We start from the raw sequence: 18,173 nt of genomic DNA, 5'->3' as shown, positions 1-18,173 counted from the left end.
GAGAAAAAAGCAGAACGCAAGCCAGATTTTCGAGCATGTGAAGACGGCCGGTAAGCTCCATAGCACTTCTTAAAATAGTGGTTTGAAGTGTTAAAAAAAACCAACGAAATTTCGAAAAAGTTTAACAGTTTTCTTAAATAGGACCAACATTGAGTTTTCACTAGGCTTTAAATAAAAAAAAAAAAAATATTAACCACTATGATAGGCATTAAATACCACCCGTGTCATAGTGTATGTTTCCACATGGCATTTTTAAAATGCCATAAATTGTGTATCATTTCGTTACCTGGCGGAAATTCGGTTTAAGAATTTATGAAGTTTCTTAGTATAAAAAACCTTATCTCACACTTTTTTCAGATAACTCTAGATACCCTACAAACCAAAGTTCCCGAAATCTTCACGATTTTGTTACGAATCTTCAAAGAAATTTGTATGAAGTGGTTGACACGAACTCGTAAAGAAATTTCTGTACGAAAAATAAAGAAAATTTTGCAAAAATCTGCAAGAAATTGTTCACATTTTCATTGCTTTACCGATTTTCCTCCAAAATTTCGTAAAAGAATCGAAGTGTGCACAATTTATTTTATTTTAGAAAATTCTGCAAAAAATCGAATGAGATCTTCACGAATTCTTTACAATTTCTCTACAATTAAGAATACTCTGAAAAATGGTTTGCAGGGTATTGAAACCCTTCTGAACAATGTGTTGTGTTTCTTTTTAAAAATTAAGTAAAATACGTTATTTGACAAAATATATCAATCGATCTTGGCAGATGGGTTTATTTTTTGACGATTCCTTTCTGCATCGATTATTTTTATTTCGATTCGAATCGATTCAAAAATCGATTTTTTTTATTTCGATCTGGCATCACAACTACGTATGTACTAGTATTAGCACCGGTTTACATAAGTTCAAGACTCTTAATACTGCACCATATACAAAAATGAAAGTTTTCCCTTATAACGGTCGCCCCTTGGAATGCAATGACAAACCTGCGAGTGTATTTCTCTGTAACCATATCGAAATATGAGCAGCTTCCGCCAGTTGTGATCATTTATTTTGCTCCTGAGAGAGAGGGAGAGGGATTACTATGCGACTGAATAATAAGGGATAATAAGGGATCTGAGGCCACATTGGGCGCTCAAATCTGCCCATCAAAATGAATTTAAACTTCCATTCATAAGCAATTTCATGAACCACTCGCTATTAGTGCCACCAAAGTGTCCCATCTCTATTCAATACGGATATGTAGCTTCTCCCACATCGAGGTCGTAGCGCGTTTTCAATATATTTCGAGTTTGGGGTAATTTTAGATTAGCCAAACATACTAGGTACATAAAGCTTTCGTCTAGGAATACAATCGAATCTTATATGCAGAAAAATTAAGGCTACGAGATTCACTTCAATGGTATCGAATTAACTCAACGCCTTTGTCTTAAACAAGCAGGCTTGCGTTGCAGAAGAACATGAATAAAAATATTATAATTGTTCGCGATAAATCTGCACTTGCAACGAGCAAAATTGCCTGCAATTTCTGGCATATGCCGACGACATCGACATACTGATATAGTAAGTTTATATCTTCATATAGGCAAGTATTTACATTGAGCTCTCTCTCTCTCCTTCCATCATCTAAGCCACTGTGCAAATTGCGGACAATGTACCAATCACATTAAAATTCATTTCGCTCATTGTCCTTGTCAATGTCATATTGTGCTAGGGTGTCATAAAAATTTTTGTGGCATAATCGTCAAAACGGCCGCTACTGCGCGCTGGTCAAACAAATGAAAATAAACGAAAGCAGCAAGTCCTATGCTGGGGTATGCAATTCTATTTACTTTATAAGGATATGGGAATTATTACTATTTGTATAAGACCATCACATACAAACTAACACATCCAGTAAGAGGAGATTTATTGCTTGCGAACAATTACTATTGTGATATATGTGTGTTTGTACCTACATACGTATGTTCATATATAGATTTAAAATTTTGCCAGGATATTTTATATGGGTAGGAGGAATTCAAACCTATTACATATAGACAAAAAGATTGTTAGCTAGTTTGACGGACGTGTGCAAGTATGTACACTAGGATGGCCCAAAAAAGTAAAGTCGGAATTTTAATTCTCTCACTCCCTAGATTCTATAGCGAAACAAATATACCGCTATTTTTTATTTTGAAATAAAAAAAAATGTTTCGAGGTCGCCAAAGTTTTCCAAATACTATTTTATGTGTGTGTTAAAAAAACTTTCGTAGAAATGGTATTCTTGAAAATCGATATTTTCGAACAGAAAACTCTGGTTTTCTTCAGGAGACTTCCAATATTAATATCCAATTGTCTATTTAACCCTTTTTTAATACTAACGATTTTTTATGGGTCACTCCATTGCATTTTAAAAGGTTTTTGGTGGACCTAAAAAATATAGTTACTTCGGAAAAATTGTTAAATAAACAATTGGGTCATATTATTGGGAGTCTCCTGAATAGAAACAAAGTTTTCCGACCGAAAAATACTGATTTTCAAGAATTATATACCAGTTTTTCTCCATATAAATTGCATGGAAAACTTTGAGCGCTTTGAGCGAGCCCTAAATATTTTTTGATTTCCAAAAAAAATTGGTGTATTTTTCGGTATAGAACAATTCTAGTGGTTGAGAGCATTCAAATTCCGAATTTACCTTTCCACATGTATTTTTGAACCACCCTCATGTACATACATACGCATGCATGTGTGTTCTCGTGCATCAGCGCTGCCTAATGATAATCCCAAAGCGGGGGTTCCATTGCAAATGCATTGCTTTGTTTTCTTCGTTATTGATGTTGCAGCAGCATTTAAGTGTATTTTCTTTTATTTTTTTTTTTGTTCAAAATAAACATTTGTGTGTGGTACGTATTTTTTTCGACTTACTGTTGTGTATGTTTACTTAGTGGCTCTCTTGCAAGTGAATGTCAAAAGGCTGGCTATAATCTTGATGTGGGTAAACATTGCAATCAGAGTGAAATTTTTACACGTCGGATTGAACTGCAAAAGATAAAGAGAAAATATCTAGAAATTTTGAATAAAAAGTGGAAAATTTTTAAGAACATTTTTTAAAATTTTGTTGAACTTTATATAAAGACTTTGACTTACATATATGGTTTATATTATTCGGCAGAATGAACTATGTTTTCATAAATAATTAATGTAAACAGTTTTTCATGAAAATAATTGTGAATATTATATTAGAGCATGGAGTACACTTTCATTTGTCGCCTAGTGTATGTGACTCAATGAAGTGATTGATTTTTTACGACATTCAAAATGTTTTTCACGGTCATTTTTTCGTTAATTTTTTATAAACCTATAGCTCCTTTTACAACAAAATACAAGTTGATCGAAATTCCAAACTTCGAAGAAAATTAAGGAAATTTCATCAAACTTTCATCAACATTTTTAATCAGATTTTTTTTTACAAAAAATTTGGATATACAGTTTTACAGCCCATTCAATTTCAGTATAATAAAGTGCAAATTTTAAATTGATAAAAAATCCTGTTGACTTGTTTTTTTTTTTTAACAAAATAATTTATTGTGTGGAAGAAAATGCTCAACGCCACCTATGGGTACGGTGACCATTCGTACAGATTTTGGCAGGCCAGTACCGATTTTGAAAAAATTGTCCCGCTGAATACTTTTTCAAAGTCGGGACGTATAAGTGTTCCGATTTTTCATATTTGTACCGACCAATTCTCGAATTTAAGTGTTTCTTTATTAATTTAATAATAGTCACCAGTACTCGTAATTTTCTTTAAGGTTTTCATAATTATTTGTTAAGTTTGGTGTTTTTTTTAATAAAACGATACTAACAAATTTTGTTGACATTATAAAAAATATTCTAATTTCCTTAAAAAATTCACGGACATGAAAAATATAAGCTGTATACATACATTCTATGTATAAATTTCTGCTATAATTCTTCAAGTTTGTTTCCCTTTGATTTATTTTCAATAAAACTGTATTAAAAGAAGTGATATCGTTTATTCTAAAAACAAAATTGTACGTTCGGATTCGATACTTTAGAAAAGTCACGATTTTTGTCCATAGAAATTTGGTCACCGTACCTATGGCTATAAGCTTTTGAAATTTTGTTGAAAATTTCCCCCATTTTCTCCAAATTTGAAATTTTGACTTACATGGTTTTTGTCGTAGAATGAGCTATATTTTTATAAAAAAAATAATAATTAAAAAAAAACTCACATTTTTATAGCAAAAAAGTAAAAAAAAATATAGTAAAAAAGTTAGTATTTTTCAATTATTTTCTCAGAAACTATGCGTGTAATCAAAAAAGTACCTTTGAGGCAAAATTTTTCGGAGAATACGATGATATTTTTAATATGTATTCTTAAATTTCATATTTGTTCGCTAATTGCAAAGTCGCACGGTTTTTTAAATTTTGTAGAGCATGGGGCCGCCCATCCCAAATATATTTATATTGATCATTTCTAATATATTTATATTGATCATTTTCTAAACCCCACTTCTCCTTCTTGAAACATTTTTCAATTTTTATATTTGCATGGAATTACAAAAAAAACACAGAAAATTCTAGTAAATCGTATTTGTTTGGGATTATTTCAAACATTTTTTAATTTTTCTTCGGTTATTTTACTTTATGTACTTAATAAATGTTTTTGCGATGTAAACAAAATTTAAGGGTTTTTAATTAAAATCTTCAAAAACGATATTTGTTTTTTAAATTTTTTTTTTTTTAATTTTTTTATTGGAATTTTTTGCAAATTTTGAAGATTGAAACCTGACTTGGCAGATTTTTCACCAGAAATACCTGGCAACACTGGTAGGAGGGTTCTACGATCTGAGTGATATCACAACGGCCCTAGGTGTGCTAATGGCAGCCACATACGAGGCCATGAGAGCAGAAATGGCCTAACTCAAAATTATTATTTTTTGTACGTACCTACTTAAAATAGTCTCAAATGTAATGCATTTAAAACTAAAAGTCGCTCATTCCTGAATTTTAAGGTACAAAGCTGCATAGCGTGCAATTAAATTAACATTATAACATTAGAAACTATTTTAAGAATTTAACTATCAAAAAAAGAATTTGGGTTAGGCCACTTCTGCTCTCATGGCAACATATATGCAAATCTGGTGATCTGTAATGGATTGAATAACTCGATTTTCACCTAATGTGCCGGTGCCGTAGTCATTGTAGAGAAATTAAATTAAGGTAAAATAAGTCAAGGCGCCGAGTAAGGGAGTTATGCTGCGATGCGAAACATTAAACCTGCCTCCTTCTAGTCCAGATTCGATGGTTTTTATATTCAAAAACTAGAGAGTACTTCGAGCAAAAAACTTACTGTTGATCAGGAAGTGAAATCAGCTATTTGCTGTCCAGTTCTTCTCAGATTTGCAATACTCATTTCTAGCTAAATTCTTTCCATAATTTTATGATGTGGTTTCTTATTTTTACGGCACAAAAATGTAGTATTCAACTTCGTTTTCTGCTCAACACAAAATATGCCTCCACATTATTTTCATTTGTTCCTTCGTTCAGCTGTGACTGCAGCAAATTCGACTGTCCAACAAAAAAACACGCACACAAAAGCCAAATCGAATTCCAGGTGCAGTCAAATAAAAACGATTTACACGTTTTCCATTCAACTCCAGTGCACCGAGACGAATCGGGGTGGGAATTCTTTCAAACAATAATGCCGTTGCAATAAAATCTCAAATTACAACACTAACTTTCACGCAGGCCAGTAACGAAAGGAGGAGGAAGATGTTAGTGATGGTGGTAGTGCTGCTGGTGACGATGTTGCAAAGGTCGTACGTTGATGCTGATGATGAATTTCAACAAACATACAAGGCAAATATACATACATATGTGTTTGTGCATGCAGGATTGTATGTGTGGATCCTGCTCTGAGGGTAGTACGGGTAAACATAAGGAGCGTTACGAATTGAATTTATGCCGCTTGTTAGAACGCAATTAGCTCGAGGCAACTAGTCCTCAAAGCCAACATATATATGTACAAGCAACATACCTACATATCAGCAAGTAAAAATGCGTTCAGCCATACATACTTACATATGGATAAAGTGGTGAAAATACTATGTTTGATTTTGTTTAAATATAAAAAAAAAATGCAATGCATAAATTATTTAAGTTTTGGGGCATTGTATTGCTGGTAGTGCGTGCCCGTAGGCTATTGGTAAATATTTTCTACAAAACCGTTCATAAGTAAATAATGTACCTATTCATTTAATACATAAGTGCGTTCAGATATTTGGACAGGTTTTCACATTATTCACTATTCAACGGTGTACAAGTAAGGTGAAATTAATGCAAATTAACTCAAAGAGCGCAAATCAAATTAGGGTTGAAGAGCAGCTAACGAGTTGCTTGCTGTCTTCATGATTTTTTATGTCGAAGAAGAAAAACAGAGTTCAAACACTTACCCCCCAATTACCAATGTGCACTCAACTGCAATGGTAACGTAAATATATACATATTATTTCTCCAAACACAGCATCTACTGATCACATATTACCATTTTCATTCCATTCTATATTTACTTCTAATTTCCAATTAACCAAACCAAAGTCGCTTATTAAATATCTCGTAAATATTAAAAACTGATTATGAGACATACCTCTTACTTCCATAAATAATACTTATTGACTAAACTCTAGCTTCATGTGTTTTAACTAAATTCTATAGATGGGTATTTCCTCTTCATACAATGGATCGACCGTCACATCCATTTCCTCCTCCTCTCTCACCACCCCTATTTGACTAAAACGCTCCAGCTCATCGGACGATGATGAAGATGAGATTTGTATGTAATCAATAATTGGCAAGCAATTCGTTTTAACGCTAGTAGTACCACTAGTAGTAGCGATTCTGCCGCTGCCACCACTGCTGGATACTTCACTTGTTGAGATGCGGAATTTCAAGCCACTTGCACTGCGTGGCGTCACTTTTAAGCTTTTAAGTTGTCCACCACGTTGTGTTCGTATCGCTACACCGCCCCTGCCACGCGACGGTCTTCCTACGCGCCGTCTTTGTTTATATTCATCTGATTCTGTAGAGGATTCAGATGTGTATAGATTGCGCTTGAGCGAATCTGTTAATGTATTTTCGCCACTAAAAGAACCATTGGACGTATCATCTGAGTCAATGTACACTGAAATGGTTGAATATTTAATACATTTTTGCACAGTTGAAAGTACAGCGTCGATTTCTATATACATACCTTTTCTTTCGGAGCGCCGTAGTCTCCCCACTCGATCTGTAACTGCAGGCAAATCCATACGCTCTAAGCGCACGCTTGGCTGCCGCAATTTCTGCACATCGGCGACTGTTAATCTGCGCACTCGTACACGTAATTTCTTTTGTTTGCAAAGTTTAAATAGTAGCTCTTGTTCTGTAGTCGCTTTTGGGGCGTGCTCGCCTTCATCTTCATTGCAACTTTCTTCAGTTTTAATAAGCACCAAATCAGGCAAATCGTTAGTTGGACCGTCTTCTCCTTTTACTGGGATTTTGTTTGTTTGTTTTTCTGTGCCGGAGAGTTGTTGATCTTCGTCCAGTTCCATTTGTTCGTCCTTACTTAAATCATTCACTTCGTCACTGTCTCGGCGTGCAGTTGTTGATACGTCGCTCTCGTCGTCATGCTGTTTGAATTATGAAAATAGGAAGCGTTAATATCTTACGTTTTGTACTATAGATAAATATAGCGGTGTACCATTTCAAGATCGGTGGTGGACTCTTTTCTAATTTTGTTTGCTTCTGAGGAGTCTGAATCTGTAATATTTTTTATAAAAAAATGAATACGTTTTAATTATAGATTATATAAAAAGGAAAAATCTTTGTTTCGAATTAAATATTGGTACAATATAAGAGAAATATGTTACGAGTGCTTCAACTTGTTTCTCTTTAGATACATTCTTCAGCGAACAGGCAGTCAAATATACTATTATCTAATTTATTTGGTATAACCAATATTTTTGTCAAAATAGTGGCCTTTATAGGTCCCAAAAATACAAAAATATTTGTATGAAAGCAATCTTTATGAAAGCAAGAAATAATACTTATTCAACTCTTATATTAGTGTCTTGAAACCAAAGAGTATGGCTGGCTTCCAAAACGTATCAATACAATGTTTGGAAACTGTTATACTGCGGTGTTCAAACTGTTTGTATATGCAAAGTTGCGACACATTGTAACCACATATGTACATTGCATATTTTAAATACTCAATATACCAATGAACAATTTTTATGAATTTTCCATTTTTAAAACACCAATGGTAACCAATAACAAACGAAGCATCAACTTTGTTTCTGATGCGCTAGCGATGTGTTTCGATAAATTTTCGGATGCGTTTTGGAAAAGTATACATCGTCAACATTTTGTAGTTCGGCGTTATTGAACGTTATACTTTGTACGTATGCAAAGCAATTGACGTTTCGGAAGTCAGCCTATCTTTCAACCTACATAGTATGAATACCACAGGACGGGAATTAGGATATGTTCAAAAATTGTGTGTTGTTGTTGTTGTTGTAGCAGCAGTGCTAACCCGTGGGCATGCGAGGAGATTTCTCGAGTCGTGAGGTGCCTCTCCGCAGCCCTCTCGTTTGGCACATCTGCATTTACTCTGCTCAGGTACGAGTTTAACCTGCTGCAGTAGCCAGAGCGAAGTTGGGCTATTGTGATCCGAGTCTCCCGAGGAAGACGAAGCTCGCGAAGCTGGCGACGTCGACAAGAGCCTAACATAGTGCTTCTGGAGTCAGGGTCGTCGGGTTGGCGGTGCATCTATGTTATGAGCAAGGTCTCTTTATAGCTTCTCCAAATGCCTCTCTCCTTTGCGAATTTGAGCCAGTTGCTCATCCTGAGTTCAGACAGGTCCTTATGCCACTCCAGCTGATTCCCCAAAAAATCTTTGGGAAATCATTGCGCTGTTACAACAAGCCGATGGCGACCGAAATATTAATAGTTTGTTTGGGAAACTTACTGACTCTCCCGCGGACCTTACTCAAGAATAATAGAATCTAAGATGCGCTCATCAGAGAGGATTTTTGAGAACAATTTTTGTGTGATTTCACACTGCTGCAGTTGCAAGAGAGTAATGTCAAAATTCGAGCAAGAATGCAAGAAGAAATTTCGCAAGAAAAATGTAAACAAATTGCACAAGAGAGCGGAATAACGTTACGAGATGGCGGCACCTTTGTTATCTACATCGTAGACCTTACTAGTTTATTCACAGCCAGGAATCTCAAGGTTTCAAGATTTTTCTGGCAGGGCATGAAAATCGACTTCACACCGCAAATCATCCTAAAATCCTGGAGGTTGCCTTTGACAGCTTCTTCTCCTCTCCACTGTTCGAAACCAGTGTAGTGGTGTCGGGAACTCTCATCCATTCCGAAAGACGTGCTCAGGTTGTTCAACAAGGCCAAGCGCAGGAATGCGGCTGGTCTAACACAATACAGCAAAGAGATTAGGAAGGCGAAGAGGGAAAGTTTCAGAACCTTCTGTGAAGCCATCTCGAATACCTTTATCCAAAAGAACTATAGAATCGGAGCTTGGGCTTAACCTGGCAGATGGCACCTACACTAAAAGTAGGGAGGGGAGGGCAACCGCCCCGCTGAACGCACACTTCCCGGATGCACCTAACCTGGTAACAGTGCTGGAGGTCCAGCAAACTAGGCCGCGATCATTTGACTGCAAACTGGCAAACTGAAGCATATTCACTCAGGCTTCAGTCAGATCGGCTCTGTGCTCGTTTGAGCGTTACCAGGCACCAGGGGTAGATGCCATCCGGCCGGGTACTACAAACAATATTATTCAAAGAGGTTTAATATTAACAAAGGAATGGTGTGACAAGTTAGGGCTTATCATGAATCCTTCCAAAACCGTTCCTTTTAATACGAAAAAGAGTGCTTCCCGGCTTGAGAGACATAACCCTGGAGGAGGTCAACGTCGCCAGCGAAGTTAAGTATCTGGGACTAATCCTATACACTAAACTTCTATGGAAGAAACATGTGGACCCGATCGTCTCCAAGGGCACGAAAGCTTTAATGGTGTGCAAGCGTTTGACGGGAAAATTCTGGGGATGTACCCCAAGGATCCTGAGATGGCTTTACATTATGATACTCAAGATATTCAAGAACTACTCTTGCCGCGGTGAGACAAACGCTCACCAAGCTACAATGACTGGCACGTGTATGCATAACAGGAGTGTATTTACCTTCGAGGAACTGCTTCAGCGTTGCACTCTGCACTGGTAAACAGGTGGCCCGAAGAGGCCAGAAAGAATAGATGCTGGAGTCGTCGAACCCAGGGCCAGGATCTCTGTTCCTCTGGGGAAATACTCGAGCATCTTTCAATCAGAAGTTTACGCCATTTACCTATCTGCGGATACAATCATGAATAGAGGGTATAGAAACGAAAGAATCATAATCCTAAGTGATAGCTAGGCGGCACTCAAGGTCCTCATGTCCTATGTGGTCAAATCGTCGGTAACCCCCAAGGGAGTGGAGAGTAAGGAGGCGGAAGTCATTAGGCCCTTCAGCCCTTCCTAGGAGTGGGTCCCAACACTCTAAAAGGGGAGATTAGGAGGGAGAGGAACAACTATAAAGGATTTAAACTGGCAGAGTTCGGCAGGAATGCGTCAGGCAAAAAGTTCTCTGGGAGGGTACAACAAGAGGAGGTTCTAAAGTTTAATTGACCTCCCAAAGGAGAAGCTTGGCGTAATAGCAGGTATCCTCACAGGACACTGCAGTCTGACAGGACATCTATACAGAGGACGTGTGTGAAGTTTAGGCTCAATGTGGACACAGCTTAGGCACATTCACTAGCTATCCCTAAATGTGCTGTTGAGGTTTCTCAGGGATTTAGTTCTAGAGGAGGTATTGTGTAGAGTGGAGGGCACAATAGACCACTAGGTCGCGGTGCAAACGTCATTTTATTATCTATCCATATATCTATAAGCCTAATTCTTGAGTACGATATCTCCTTCTAATGTGCCCAAGCGTCTTCTTATGTGGCGCGGAGGGCTGGCTCTGAGGATGGGATTGTAGTTGGAGCTTGTTTGTTCTGTGGTAGGTGTAGTAGGTTGCGCTCCGTTACAGAGAACATTCCAGCCTCTACGTATAAATATTGTTTCGCTGATATAAGGAGACAGAAAGTGGTTGTGCAGAGGTTGCGTACCGATGGGGGCGTATGCAGTTAGTTAGTTATTTTGATGGCGTACAGAGTCTGATGTCTTTCCCTCCAAATGCTGATAGAAATCGACTCAATGATAAGGTCGAGATCGAGCGTTTTACACAGTATTCGTGGGTAGTTTTCGGTCGGAATTTTTGCCTGTCGCTATGGTGGAGATAATTGGGACATGTTGAACAGTTAGCCGCCGCCTTGTGGTACTCAATATTTGGTTATTTTTGGTTTATATCATGGGTGTCCAACGTTCTTGTTTCGCGTGGCCACATTGGAAGAAAACCTGGTACTTCTAGCCACAAGTTTATTACCATAGCTCAAAATCTGGCAACACTTCCAGAAAACACAAACACTTGATATGCTTCAGTAACTTTAAATATTTTCAAGCAAGTTTCACACGCTTGGTTTAGATTTCCTGGCACATGATGACACCTATTTATCACTTAGAGCATTGCCGAGGATACGATATTCTCAATTAAGGTGACATAGTTCACTATTTGTGTAGTTTTTGGGGTCAAATTCGTAGTTTTTGCGTTGTGTACTGATACATATTTTATTGAGCGAAGGAAATTCAAGATAAGTTATTTAGCAAAACTTGTAAGTATGAACAGTTTTTAATGCAAATGGTAAATGCAGGTTGCAAATGTTTGATGTTATCTTTACCTCAGCTGTCGAGCCAGAAGATGCTGCTTTGCAACAAGAAAACTCAACTCTTGAGGGAATTTTGTTCACACGGAGCTTATTAAAAGGAAATGGTTGTTCTTGCACCAAGAAGCACCGATATACTTAAATGTTTCAAAAATGAAATGTAGCATTAAAAATTGTACTTCATTAAAGCTTAGTATACAGTCGAAAAGTTCATATAAACTCACACTCAAGAAATGAAAAAGAAATTTTCTTCTATAAAAATTTCTTAAATCAGTCTGAAGATCTTAAGAAAAAAACGCTCGTGTATTTAGTTCAAAGTTCAGCAAAGTACCTTTTCAAGCAACAAAAGTAATGAAACAAATTCTTGTGATTTTTTTTAGAAAGCTGTAAAACATAATATGTTACTAGAGAAAAACGTTGTGATAAAAACAAATGTTATACGACTTATCCAAAGTTTCACTAATCAATTTTAAATTTATTAGACTGTTAAAATTCAAAATTTTTAATTTTCCGAAAAAAATTGTGGCATTTTAAATTTTAACAAGCTCATAAATTTAAAATTGATTTGTACATTAATGATCTAAAAGTGAAGAGGAAAATGCGATTTTATTACAATTAAAAATATTTTTGTTAAAAGTTGTGGATTTTTTTTACGTATATCAATCAGAAAAAAAAACCAAAAGAGCTTCCTGGTTGTTTATTTTAATTTTTAATATGTTGACGATTTTTGAGAACGAAACAGCCGATTTCTCACTTCAGTGACCTGGCAACACTGATGACAACTACATATTGGGAATTTTACTGAGCATCTCTAAAAATAATGGGAATTACTCGTTCGCCGGCTACTTTTTTGCTCTTAGTAGATAATAGGTCCATTCCTTATCTTTTCTGACTAAAATCTAAAAATGCGCTCATTAAAAGAGTATGACAGGAAAAAGTAAAGGAAAACCAAATTTTTTGTTCAAAGGATGGCAACAACAAAACTAATGTCAAATAACAATAGAAACAAGCACAATAAACGCTTAGCATATCAATTCTTTTTTGCCTCCTTCAATTTTCAATTCACTTTTTTTGGTTTATAGATTATTCTCACTTTATTTAATTTGCGTTAATTTAAATTCAGCTGGGTTTGACACTTTTCAAGATTTTGCCAGTAAAAATTCTTGACTAAATCCGACTACTTCGGACTGAAGAGAGTCACAGTTGCTCTCTCATTTCTGCTGTCATTTTCAAATTAAGAAACGTTTTTTGGACTAAATCTGACTACTTCGGACTGTTTCTGGAAGATAAGGAACGCATCTAATGAAAGACACCCCCGCCAGTCGAACGGTGGCGCAAGAATGCTTGACGAATGCAATACTATAATGAAGCTCTTTTGATACAATTAGAAGTAATAGAATTCTGCTAGTGGCACTCACAGTACAAGGGTTCGCGGAGTTGATAAATGTATTTCGATGAATGTAGTTAATGACATGTCTACTATGTTGTTGTTGTTGTAGCAGCATACAAATTCCCCAAAGACTTTTTGGGGAGTGTTGCTGGAGTGACAGTCCTTGGCCAGATATAAATCTGGGTCGTTCCGGTTACGTAGCCCCGACTGTCGTGGGAACGATATGTCTACTATATACCACATTTGCTACTTTATTATTTGTATTAGGTTATGTTTGATACTGGGAGCATTTCGCGAGTGCGTTGCTATGATTTAAGCTTTGTATATTACGCACTACTAACCGGCTAACGAAACTTTGCATAATGTCATAGAGTAAGGGTCGAAACATAGGGGAGCGGCGAGCAAAGCAAAGAGCTAGCATCGAGCAAAGCTTCAATAGTAGTTTCATACTGAAGACAAAGTCTTTACAGGATCATGAGGAGTGTTTTGCGAGAAGAACAGAGTAATAAAAAAATCAATGTAAATAAACATACCCTTCGGCGTATCATCTGCTTCCACTTTTATTTCAGTCTGTTTGGCCATCTCGAGGCCTCGCTTTAGCCGTGTCTCCTCCAATATGGCATACTTCACTCTCTGCTCATTGACTAACTCAACGCTCTTCGTTTTCAACATTTCTAACTTGGATGACTTATTAAATAAGTTACCAGTCTCTAAATGAGGTACGTTTTTTTCAATTGTTTTCAATTCTTGTCCATTCATACTCCAAATATCCGGGAACGGATTAAAGCCACTAGTGCTATTGTCGAAAACTTTACGTTCATTTAGCGTTTCTTTGAAATCGCGCTTTGATTCGCTTTCGGCGGCAGTGGATGTTGCTGCAACATCATTTTCATCACAAGCTTCTTTCTTTACCTCTTCGGTTGGCTCGTTTGATTTCTTGGTGTCCTCCTCCTTTACCTCATTCGAAGCAAATTCATCTTGTTCCATGACATTTGCAATCATAGCGGCAGCTCGTGCACGTGTGCGACGTGTACTCATGAAGTATGAATCAAAAAGTTTCGAGTGATCGCTTTTCTTAGCTGCAATTTAAATATATACATACATATGTTATTAGAATAATTAAGTATTTATGAATTCACGTACGCTCATGCTTAGCCGGTTCATCCAAGTCTGAATCGGCTTCAAAATCTTCTGAATCNGAATTTAAATATATACATACATATGTTATAAAATAATTAAGTATTTATGAATTCACGTACGCTCGTGCTTAGCCGGTTCATCCAAGTCTGAATCGGCTTCAAAATCTTCTGAATCTTCGTCATCATTCTCATCACTACTGTCCTTACTGAAATTTGGCGCATTTGAATTCTCATAGCCCCGCTCAATGCTGCCGTAATCTAATTGTGGCCGATGTTTGTACTTTTCATAGTCAGGCTTTAAAAAACTTAGTCGATCATTCGCTTCAGCCATATTCAATTCAATAAAGTGCCGCTTTTGATCGGCATCTTTAAGTAAAGTTTTGCAACGCTTCCGCAACTCCACCCAATTAAGTGACCATGCAAACCCCTTATTGCGTGGTAAGAATATTACCGTGAGCAAATCTTTAATGGTATTCTCTGGCAATTTGAATGAACGCAAAGCCTTATATAATTGGCCATAATCAACATCGGGGGCTTCGTGATTAGCCATTTTAACAATTTCCTTCACTTCAATTGTTGAGCTAAGTAGCCCATACTTAGCATTGATGGCATTGACCCTTTCGCCTCTGTCACCTCTGTCGCGTCGATCTCTGCGACCTTCATATCGGTCTTCATCATCATAGTAATCGCCAGTTTCAAAGCGATGACTCAGTCGATTCGAACGCATTCCACTGCGTATTACAGTTTCGTAATACTTTTTGCAGGGATTCAGATAAAAACCGGTCAACCAAAATTCTTGTTCCATAAAAAGATGATCCTGGAAAATTATCGCCAGATCCTCGAAGTTTCGGGAAAGTTTTACTTCGAGGTTCAATAAGAATTCAGGTGTTAAGCCTGGATGATAGCGCCAAGTTTCGATGGCATTCAGTTGCAAGCCAATAATTTTAAGTAAAACTATAAGCTTGGCGAAGTACCAACCTTTGTGGGTCTGGAAATCATAAAATATACATATACATGTGTGTAGAAATGCAAACTTTATATATAAATTTACATATCGCATACCATCTTAACAGATGCACAACTCAAAAATCAGATCTGAATATATAAGTGCTTGTGGATAGTACAGATTCAACGCATTAATACAAAAATTTTTATGGCAGTAGTGTTCTACTTAGAGAATATAATCATGAAGAAAATATATTTGAATTAACTGGAATTGATTTATGTATGGAAAAAAAAATCGACAAACATTTTTTTTTTTGTTGTGCTTCTTTTGAAGGTGATATGCGATATATGAAAAAAACTTTTCTGATTTGAGAAAAGCTAAAAAAAAAATTGAGATCAATCACTTACCCGCTTTCCCAGCACTGTGTACACATAGTTTAGCACATCCGCATTATTTGGCAAATGTTGAAAGACTGGATCAACGCGTCGCTCGTTGTCGTCATCTGTTTTGGCACTTATTTTCTCATCGCCTTCCGTATGTTCTGTACTGCCAATGTTACTCAATCGATTTCCTTTGCACATTTTTGTATAGAAATTCGTAATATTTTCTTTTGTCCTCGACAAACTGTGACTACGTCGTTTCACTTCTTTTTTATTTATTTCGCGCATCATGAATTCCTCACTGCGTTCTCTTTCAATTATATACAAATGCATGATCCGTTTGAAATCCTCTATGTATTTATTGAAATCGTCTTCATTCAATTTATTCATTTCCATTAATAGATTGCCAAGTAGATAACTCATGTACGATTGGGATATAACACCGAAAAGACTGACAAAATTTTCATCGTATGAGTCGTATATGAAAGCGTCAAAGAACTCATTGCTACTTATTTGTAGGTTAATACAAGTAATGGCAATGTAACGGGCTGGCGTATACTCGATTTGCTCTTCTGAGCTTTTACTGACGTTTGTTGCATCAACCATATTTTGGTAGTAAAAACGTATGTTATTTAACTATAGGAAGTAAAAAAAAAAAAACAGTGACTTCTTTAACATACTGTTTTACATTAATGATACTTACCAGATTATCAATAACAAATCCGCGTATGTCATCCATTTCATATATGGCCATTAGGTAAATATGGCAAATAAGTATTAAGCACTTTTTGTGTTGGCTTTTGACTTCTGGATAAGAAAGAGTCGTTTGTAGTTTGCATTGTTCATACTCGTGATTCCATGCAGCAATAATTCGCATTGATAACCTACGTACGCCTTCAATAGTGCCGGCGTCAAAGAGCTTAATTAAACGTAGTAGAAGCAAAACTAAACCTTCTTTCTGCAGGTGCTCAATATCTAGGTATCCAAGAAGAATTAATTTTAGCAATATCTAAAAGATGAATATAAAATATGACAATCTACCTTGCGGAGTAGCTGGCGGCTCTACATGTTCACTCGATTGTGTTAAACTTCCTGCAAAATTTTCCCGGCATTCGAGAAATTCCTTTAGGTAAGGAATATTCCAAGGTTCCACACCCAATTGCAATGTGTAATCCCAGTTGAATATATCGTTACCCGGTAATTTGAGCAATAAATCCTTGGCACGCTTTAAGCAAACCAATAGCATTCCTCTAAACTTTGATATGCACTCTTCCCACTCTTTACTGAACCATATATCCAAAGAATATTGGGTTATTTGTTTCAGCACAGTGCAGAAGTATGGTGGCAGTCCTTCCTTACTGTTCAATTCATCCCAATGCACTTGACATACCTCCCAACCGTATAGCACCAGATCCAACCGTTCGCGTCCCATTAATTGGAAAACGTCCAAGTCGGAGTCTTTCATTGTATATAGCACTTTGAGCTGATGAAATAAAAAACCAAAACATACAGTTCTACATAGCAACGAAAAAAGCCGGAGGGCTGTCAACTTACCGCAACGAATTCATGAAATCCAACTTTTAGTGCACAATTACAAAAGTGTTCTCTGTCCTGCGTATTGTATGGCAAAATTATATCCATTTTCCGTTTGTTTGTGTTGAATTTAAGGGAAAATAACTGATTTTCTTCGCATTATTTACAATTTTCCAAAAATTTCGTAAACTATTATGCGACGCCGCATACAAACAATTGCAATCAGCTGTTTGCTCTGCTTAGTGTTGGAAAGTGTTAAAATACATAAGCCAGTTCGGTCACGTACGCCCAAAGTAGTTTTTTTTTTGGCGATGATTTGTTCGCGAGCGAACGTCATCATCGTGATGTTAATTTGCGGCGAACGAGAAATTATTCGCAAACGAATATTCACTAATAATCTAGTCAAAAGTTCAGAAAAATTACAGTGGAATAAAAAAATAGTCGTCTTATACACGAATCAATGTCTAGAAAACAATTTTTTCTCTTTCTGTGTTGTGTTTTCTACACATTTGATTTCACGCGCGCCAACTTTTACTGAACTCAAAATTTTGGATCTTCACTTCATTGCAACGAAAATGTCAAAAGCAAAGCAAGCAAAAGACTTGCCAAAGGTGGTAATAACAATAAAAAAATGTAAATGTATCTTGTTGTTACTTTTCCGGAGTGAGAAATGCTATTGATTTATAAAAAAGAGAACCATTTTGAAATATGAGTGTTTTTACTATTTAGAAAATAATTTATGCAACCTCACATACGCGGTTTTGCATTTTGTTGATACGCGGTTTTGTACTTTAAACGACGATTTGCTTTCTTCCGAAACTTTTGCAGTTCTATTAAGTTATTTTAAACTTAAAAATCATCAAAATAAATTGCACTTATTTCATAATTTGCAAACAGATGACTTTGGTCACCTGTTT

At 36.4% G+C, this 18,173-nt stretch overlaps 1 protein-coding gene across 2 annotated transcripts; it reads right to left on the bottom strand.

The window, feature by feature from the left end:
* Positions 1-2,901: 2,901 nt before the first annotated feature.
* LOC108371245 (uncharacterized) lies at positions 2,902-17,482 on the bottom strand. Of its 2 annotated transcripts, XR_001848731.1 has the most exons (10): positions 17,278-17,364; positions 16,765-17,206; positions 16,427-16,698; positions 15,751-16,359; positions 14,518-15,385; positions 13,792-14,337; positions 7,751-7,809; positions 7,262-7,679; positions 6,659-7,192; positions 2,902-3,027 (listed from the first exon to the last, which is right to left on the bottom strand). XR_001848731.1 is itself a non-coding variant. In XM_017626751.1 (9 exons), exons 1-9 carry the CDS (start codon positions 17,362-17,364, stop codon positions 6,714-6,716), a joined length of 3,780 nt encoding a protein of 1,259 aa, XP_017482240.1. In that variant the 5' UTR covers positions 17,365-17,482; the 3' UTR covers positions 6,559-6,713. The 2 variants fall into 2 exon arrangements, 1 of the variants encoding a protein (XP_017482240.1); XM_017626751.1 differs by lacking the exon at positions 2,902-3,027 and having other exon boundaries at positions 6,559-7,192; positions 17,278-17,482.
* Positions 17,483-18,173: the final 691 nt, after the last annotated feature.

This window comes from Rhagoletis zephyria, unplaced genomic scaffold (assembly GCF_001687245.7).
Source record: "Rhagoletis zephyria isolate East Lansing unplaced genomic scaffold, Rhagoletis_zephyria_1.1 Rzeph_scaffold_04824, whole genome shotgun sequence".
NCBI classification, from domain to species: Eukaryota; Metazoa; Arthropoda; class Insecta; order Diptera; family Tephritidae; genus Rhagoletis; species Rhagoletis zephyria.
This window is presented reverse-complemented; position numbering and strand designations above follow the sequence as displayed.